General features: G+C 43.6%; 1 protein-coding gene across 1 annotated transcript in view; it reads left to right on the top strand.

The window, feature by feature from the left end:
• The window catches only part of LOC106809172 (fatty acid synthase-like), a 3809-nt gene extending 2588 nt beyond the window's left edge, over positions 1–1221 (top strand). The window contains exons 3-4 of the mRNA XM_014812158.1: positions 518–769; positions 1013–1221. Of these exons, the coding sequence (XP_014667644.1) occupies positions 518–769; positions 1013–1138 (378 nt within the window). The 3' untranslated portion in view covers positions 1139–1221. The remainder of the gene's footprint in view (positions 1–517; positions 770–1012) is intronic.
• The last annotated feature ends 7532 nt before the right edge of the window (positions 1222–8753 follow it).

The following is an 8753-nucleotide window of genomic DNA, read 5'->3' as shown; positions in this document are numbered from 1 at the left end:
TATATATATATATATATATATATATATATATATATATATATATAAGAAGTAGATAGCAGTATTATCTACTTCTGATATATATGTATATATATATAGTTACTCATAAGGGGAAATTTTAAACCGTAAGGGGATATTTTTTAAACAAGTATTATAAATTTTTATGATAGTAGGCCTATTCATGGTATTATTCAAGAACCAGTAGACAATAAGTATCAAGCAATAAGTATTAACCAATTAAGTAGCAGTAAGTAATAGGCAAGAAACAAGCAATCAGTTATTATATTATATTATATACTAAACTTTCCAGTTGTCGACGTGCAATGAGATCCTTGGCATCCAGTAGTTCTACTTTCTCTACTTCAGTGCATTGAGTGGGAAGCTGATTGAATCGTATGTGGGTTAGCATAGCGCGTCCGCGTCTCGTAGAGACGGTCCGGGCCTCCGCTTCACAGCTGCAGGCACCGCGGTTAGACTGCCCCCTGCCATCGCTAGTGCCTTATTCTCTCTCCCGCTGTAGGTGCACGGTGAACTGCTGGCGGCAGACTCGCAGGAATCGCGGGTAGCTTACGCTACCGAGGTGCTCCTACAGACCGGTCTCTTCCACGAGTGGAGCGGCCTGGAGGAAGCTGCGTGGTCGTACTACAAGAAGCTGATCATCGCTGACCGTTACCAGGTGGATGACCATTACCATGGCAACATCACACTGATCCGGACGGAGCATGGACACGAGTGGAGCGAGGGACGTGGAGAAGATTATGGTTTACACAAAGTGAGTCACCTACAAATGTTGTGCTGTCAACTAGTTTAACTCGCGTCTGCTACTCTGTTCAACATCTCTTTGAATTCTTTTTTGATTCACCCATCACTTCTCACTTTTGCTGTCTCTCCCTCTTCCCCCCCCCTCTCGCTCTCTCTCCCTTTCTCTCTCTCCCTTTCTCTTCCTGTCCCCCTCTCTAAGTTATCTGTCTGAGTTCAGCAAACGTTTCATTGAGTGTCTGCCGCTGGTTTATAGGTGTGCGACGGAGTGGTGACAGTGCACAGGGTAGCGGGAGACCACATGACTTTCATGGAAGGCGACCGGGTCGTCGCCACGGCATCGGCGATCCTTGGTCATCCGGCGCCGACTGAGGCATGTTGATGCATGGCGTCGTCATAGTAACCTGTAGGTGTAAGCTGCGGCATCTACCGGGAGATGTGTGCGCTGATTCATATGTGCAAGAAGAGAACAGACCACTATTAAATTTTCCATAGGATCCTATACTTAAGAATTGAATTTCAGTAGCTGAAAAATAGTATTTCGGCCGTTTTCGGCCGAGTGGCAATATTAAAGCTATAGGTAGCTATGTACTTTATCGCGAATTTACTAATCGACACCACATTTGGGCCTGAAAAACAGTCGCGCAGTCGAATGGGGGCCATACATTGAAAGAATTTGTTTTATATTACCAGTAACCATCCACCCATCTCCATGTGCATATCATTGACACACACGATAGCCAGCCTAAATAATGCAGCCACAAAACGTCGCATCAGCTTTAGTGCACGAGCTGCGGGCACTCCGATTGGTCGGCCGATGACGCGTCACATCCTCTAACCTAACAGGCTAATGAACCGGTAGTGGTTTAATAGTGGTCACGTGTCAGAATATAACTGCGTTGAACACATTAACTTATACGTATATAAATAAACCCTATATATATAATTACAGTAGATGATTTTATATATATTTTATACATAGATAACGTTAATAATTACGATAACAATTATTATTATTATTATTATTACTACTATTACATATTATCTTTGTTGTTCTAATTTAATGTAGGATTGGGCTTAATTGAGCATTCTGTATACGTTTCAATATTGCTTCTCATTGTCATAGATTACATTCAAATTAGTTAGTAATCCGTGTTCAGATCAAGAGCACATGAACTACGTCTAGTACGTTTGAGCTTGTGTTCAGTTTCAGTTTGTGTGTTCTGGATCAGATATAACTGCAATGACAAGCCGAAGGGATACATGCATGACTAGAGTCATAGCATATACTATATATGTGCGTGCGTGTGCATGCGTGCATGTGCGTGTGAATGCGTGTGCGTGTGTGCGTGTGCATGCGTGCGTGCGTGCGTGTAAGCATTCGATTGTGTGCGTGTGCATGCGTGCATGTGCATATGCGTGTACATACGTGCATGTGCGTGTGCGTGTGCATGAGCGTGTGCGTGTGCGTGTGCGTGTGTATGCGTGAATGTGCGTGTGCATGCGTGCGTGTGCGTGTGTATGCGTGCGTGCGTGCGTGTATGCATTCGAGTGTGTGCGTGTGCATGCGTGCATGTGCATATGCGTGTACCTACGTGCATGTGCGTGTGCGTGTGCATGAGCGTGTGCGTGTGCGTGTGCGTGTGTATGCGTGCATGTGCGTGTGCATGCGTGCGTGTGCATGCGTGCGTGTGCGTGTGCGTGTGTATGCGTTCGTGGGCGTGTGTATGTGTGCGTGGGCGTGGGCGTGTGCGTGGGTCGGCGCACACCTACCCAAAAATCGGTCCGATTAAAAAATCTCTTCATCGTTTGTAAAATCGGCTCAGCGCAACGCCTTCCGATAAACACCCACACACCTACGATAAAATTTGTTATTTTGTTGATGGTAGGCGCCATTTTGAATGTCATGTGACACGGGCACGTTCAGCTATTGGCTGTTCAAGAAATCGCTTCAAAATAATCGGTTCAAAATCAAACATGTTTGATTTAGAACGATCACCCGATAAAAATAATCGTAAGTAAAATCGTCTACAAATGAACGCGCACACCTACCCGATATTGGCTGATTTTTATCGGGCCGATCGAATCGCGTGAAAAATCGGCTGGTGTGCGCCGGCCTTTATATCGGGCCCCTGTACTTTACATTTACATTGTCATAGGACGCGCATTATAAGTCCATAGCACACACGAACACGCACGCATACACACGCACACGTACACGCATTAAGAAACACACGTATAGCAATAACATAATAATTAAGTCTTTGTCTAAATTACGTCGTAGTGTACTAAAAGTGAGGTGCCGTGCAAAAATTATTATATTTTAGGCTGTAGGCCTATTCCAATTATATTTTTTGCGTTAATATAGTAGAGATCAGTGCATGGTCCATATCCATTTCCCTTGTGACATGAATAACATGACATCAATAGTAGATAATAGAGACTCTATTATCTACCCTTGATGACATGAATGACATGAATAAAATTTAACAAAACGTTTGTTTCGTTTTGTATTTGGTTAGTATTTGTGTTTCACTAGATTAAAATTAATATTTTCCTAAATTAATATATTCCGTTCGTAAACGTACACATTGTATGCGTTTTTTATTCTGCTAGAGTGACGCAGAATCGTATTGCAAGAGTTAAAAAGGCGTGAATAATTGTAATTTTCCACGTTGTTTATTTTAAAATAAATATCTCTAACCTATAAGCAACAGATTCGTGTTCAATATATTTGTGTTCAGATTCGTGCTCGACAATTTACCTACTGACAGTAACCCGATCCATAAAGTCTCCAAAAAGTCCCGATCCATAAAGTCCCGATCCAATAAGTTGTGAGAGCAACACTAACACAAACAAGATTGGGGACTGCTACGATGTGGCGGAGGTTTAACTCGTTTATGTGCCTTATGTCGCTCTTGTAATATGTGTTTCTATATATTTCTATGGAAACAACAGCTGACAATATATAAGCAACGCCGCTACACAGTTAAATATATTTTTCATAACCGGATACATACATATATAATAAAATATTATATATGTAAACATTTTATTTTTATTGAGAAAACACGTTTTTAGTTCTGAAAACTGGTCGATAGATGGCGGGTAAAATAATCGCCATCGCCATCTTCATTTTTGAAAAGTCAAAGTATCTTAAATCTTATCGAGTAAAATACTCAAAGGACTGTAAGGCAAAATATGAAGGTAAATATTGCAAGTATTTCTAGTCGATATGTTTGATTGGGAACCATTAGATTTGTATTCCGCTATTAAGTGTTATTATAGTAAAAGATATGGGTTCAAGGATAGGAACATTGGTCCCAATAAAACCAATGTCATTTACATAAATATAAATATAATATTATATCAATATAATAGGTTAGCCGTTAGGGTTATGGTTAGGGTTAGGGTTAGGCACATTGGTTTTATTGGGACCCATGTTCTCTATCCTTGGGTCAAGATGTGAGACGATACTCGTTAGTCAATGTTCAGTCGACGCCTAGCTCCAAGAAACGGTATTACTAGCCTAGGGTTAGAATACCGTTTCGAACACAGGCTGCAGCTATAAACACGTAGTTGCCTTATATTCCAAGTATCGCCAAAGAACACCACACATGTGATATACCAAATGAATCAGTAAACGTCCACCTTCTTGTAACCATCAGTGCGCTACGATGCGCTGGGTACTTACGGGGTTACAGCAATTTTTTGAGACGAATGCAACCAAATTTATGAATTTGCCACCATGTTTGCTATCATTTCCGACTGTGACTAAAATCCGCAAAGGATCGAACAAAGGAAATTAAAACGAATTGCGGTCGGTCATGTAACACCACCCCTAACATTGAGAACATATGTCATCTAAAAGTTTTTTACAAATGGCTCAGACATTTCTGAACATCGTTTTCACTTGCTTTGGTGTGTAATTGCCCTGAGAGCCACTCGTACTATTTCTGTAGTATTTTCTAGCGAGTCTATTCCGTTTCGGGTTTCCGTGCCTTGCTAAACATGGCGTTAAAGCTGATTTGGAAAAGTTATTGATATGCCTTGAGAATTAGCAGATTATACCATGAATTAAGATATACATTCTAGTTTAGAAGACAGGACAACTGTGATGTTAACGTTCATATTTCAAACAAGGCAAGTCAAGGTCGGTAATAGAATAGTTTATTTGAGATATACAGAGTTATTCATCTAGATCTGCAGAGGTGATAGGTTTTTTGTATGCGAAGGTGTCAGGCGATGTATAGACAATCCGTCGCACAGCCTGGTCGGGCTAAGTCGATGCCCAGTCACAAGGGTCAATGCTAATAAGCACGAAATGTATTTACTACCAAAGTGGCAGTTATGTTGCTCTACTCTCTTTCGCCTATTATTCCTGTAAATCCTGTTCAAATGCTCCTCTTACCTCTGCAACAACACACTCGCTCAGTCATAGGGGTCTGTAGGATAGCGCAGGCACCCGCATAGCTCCAAGAAACGGTATTGCTAGGGTTAGAATATTATAGACAATCTGTCGCACAGCCTGGTCGGGCTAGCTCCCGCACAGAGGATCCAAGGTCCGGTGCACCTCTAATATATATGTGTGTATATAGTACTATGTATAAGTGTAAATGTGCAGCAGTGTGTATGCGGTGTACCTGTGTGTAGCAGAGGAGCATTTGAACGGCATTTAGGCCTACAGAAAGCTATCGGCACTGATAGGCGCAAGAGAGTAGACTACATAGAGAACATCAAGTTCTTTGGTAGTCAATACCACGGCTCTCAAGGTGTAAGCCTTTAAAATGAGGCGAGATTTATTTGAATCAGATAATCTAAGACCGAAGCGCGAAGGGGGGGGTGGAGGGAGGAAAATTTGATCACCTAGATTTTCCGAGATTCCAGCCGGCTTCGCCCCGACCAACACTGCGAAAGGCTATTTATTAGCAACGCGTGACGTCGCAGATTAGCAAAATCAGTCGCTGGGTGGCGCACAAGCTAATAAATGTCAAGATTCCCGTCCCTCGGTGTCCTCCGCCGCTTTTCGGCAAAGTTCGCTAGACCCTACTCACGCAACGAAGAAAAACTGGATTCTTGCAAATTGCGTGAGATTTTTGGGACTATCAGAAATGTGCGTGAGAGCGTGCGATTGTGCTGAATTGCGTGAGTCTCACGCCAAACGCGTGATTCTTTGGGGAGCCCTGCAATACATTTTGTCTTTATTGAGCATTATTTTTTAATGAGACGCTCAAATTAAGTGCCTGTGGGTCCGACGAAGAATATGGTCGGACCTGAATGATATGAGAGGAAATAGTGGGCTTTGTAGAAACATTAATTAATCGAACCACAGGCACTTGGAACGTTTCAATAATAAAATGAGTAGATAACCACGAAACGATACTCCCATTTCATCTACGGCAAAATTCCCATTTTGTCTACCATCAGTTTGTCCACTCAATAATCCTTTATAAGTGTAATATATGGTTTTTATTTGCATACATAGACTAAACGGAGTAGCATCCACACTAATTTTTCCTGGTATTTGTTGTATATCAAACTACGAACGAAATGGCACTATACCCATTCGGAGAGTAGACCGAAATGAGTAGGCGAAATGGGAATATTGTCCTGTTCTGAGAGTAGACGAAATGGGAGTAGGCGAAATGGGAGTAGAGCAACTGGATTTACCAAATATAAAAGGCAGGGTTCTCCCCAGGATGAAATTGAAACAGGAGGAGGAGGGAAGGGGAGGGAAACTAGGGGGGTCTGGGGGCCAGTCAAATGGGAATTCTTGCCGAGGTGGCCCCTCAATTGCCAGTAGCAGCAGCGATAAGTTATACAGTAATGCGAAACACTGACCAACTACAGCTTCTTCTTCACAAACGGAATGTACATCGTAACTACTGTACAGAGAATCTACAGTGTACCAGCGACACTGCAGACGATGGGTTTAGAACGAGCTTATTCTACAATAAAAATGTGACGCTCTTGATGTATGAAGTTATGAACTGTCAGATTTTAAGTCCACAGGGAAGACCAGACCGGGCGCGCCAACAGCCGAGTAGATGAGAAGATGGATAAGCGATTAGTTCAGCATATTTATATTCATGATGTTATATATACTTAAATGTGCTTCACCTCACAATTTTAGAATAGACACGTGATGTTTAGATCATGTTTTATATGTTAGGAACTAACAGCTGATTTGGTAACATGGCTAGGGCCTCGTTTTCGCTCTGCGTTAACAGTAACACACATTCGTCAATACAGTCACACCATGCATTCTCATTTTCTTAACTGATTTGTAGGAGAGCCTATATGGGTCTTGATTCTACGTGCGACGAAGCGTTATTGGAAGTAAAAGACGTCGTTGCAACTTGAGCGCCAGATGGGAGAGAAACCCGCTGTGTGTGACCAAGCAAAAAGCTTCCTGAGGAACACATGTAGCGCTGTGTTTTCATGCAGTACTTATCAGAAGTAGTCGTCGGGGGAGGCGTGTTCTTGCTCAATGGCCCCTCATCCACGGCGTAAAAGGTCCAAAGCCGCGATAAGATGAGGTGAGAGAAAGCCGGCGGTTGTAACCAGTGATTCGGAGTTTATATGGAGATTCGGGTTCTTTACTACAGGTTGCTGTCGCGGTGTTGCCGTCTGCTGCCTGGTGAGGAGCGAATTTCGCTTCCCCGATTTCTGCGCTCCCGCCCTGTATAGTAGCACGAGGCCCGACGGCGAACTACGCAGTGATGCCCGCGCATGCGCTGTTCCCAAAATACACACCTTTGCCCGCAATTCAATTACCGCTCACAACAACTCAATCGCAGCACAGCGCCCTTTGATGTTCCAAATCACTGTTATCGCATCAGCCATTTGGTCATAATTCAATATTACTAAGCCACGGCGCCTCGTCGCGGAGGCGCCTTTGGATGTACCAAAGTGCCGGCGTCATCGGAAACCGGCCGTCATATTCATCGCACTGACAGCGCCTCCTTTGGCTGAATTTCAACATATTGCCCGTTATTAACATCAATGTGGTTGACGTTATGAACGCCTTTCATATTATCCGGCGCTGCGAGCGCCTTCTTGGTGGTAATCTCCAATTCACTGTTCCATAACGGTCGCGGGACCATATTATCGTCGTCCACCCTCTTCCGACTGATGCCCTTTTGCATTTCCGGCATATTAATTCGTCGTCGCTCTTCCGACCTCGATGCCCTTTCGGACTCCAATCGCCTCTATAACATCGGAAGTGTCGATGAATGCTGTCGTATTATCGTATTTCATCGACGCACTCCACATTGCCTGTCCACGAATGTCAGGCAGAGGCATCAACGCAGCCGCTTAACTTGCAATTTAATTACTGTTATATGTCGGCTTCGCATCGACACAATTGCATCCGACACTAGCGCCTCTTGTCATATTAATTTACTGCTCTTGTAAATTCAGTTTGCTGCGTCGCATTCGTCTGCTCACTATCATCATCGCATATCCATATGGCTTAGTCACAATGTCGCCAGACTGAGCAATCAACACGTAGCCCCGCTTTGTTCGCCATTTTAAATTACCATTATACGTACGGTCCCCCGATCGGCGCCATTCAATCAACATCCATACATCTCACTCAAGGCACTCATCATCATTTCTCGATCCATCAACACTCATCAACACTCATCACCGTAATGCCAATCTCCTGTCAGCACGTCGCGCGCAGCCTTCAGACTCTGCATTATGAGCGCGCGGGTGGGGGACTTATTGCGCATTGGCCGCCTGGCTATCGAGCGGCCAGCGCTTATTAGAATTAGATTAGCTGCCTCATTTAAATTACTGTCGTGGCCATTCCGCACTCGTCATAGGCATACAGATATGGAGCCTGATGGGCCTTATATGATTTTAGGACATTTATGATATTTTGGGGTCGTTTTTTACATTTGTCCCCCCACTACAACCGATGTCCACCTGTGGACATCGCAATACCAGCCTCCTTGCGCTAGGTCGTCCACAGGGCGAGGGCCGGTCGACGT

Source organism: Priapulus caudatus, unplaced genomic scaffold (assembly GCF_000485595.1).
Source record: "Priapulus caudatus unplaced genomic scaffold, Priapulus_caudatus-5.0.1 Scaffold333, whole genome shotgun sequence".
Classification (NCBI taxonomy): Eukaryota; Metazoa; Priapulida; class Priapulimorpha; order Priapulimorphida; family Priapulidae; genus Priapulus; species Priapulus caudatus.
This window is presented reverse-complemented; position numbering and strand designations above follow the sequence as displayed.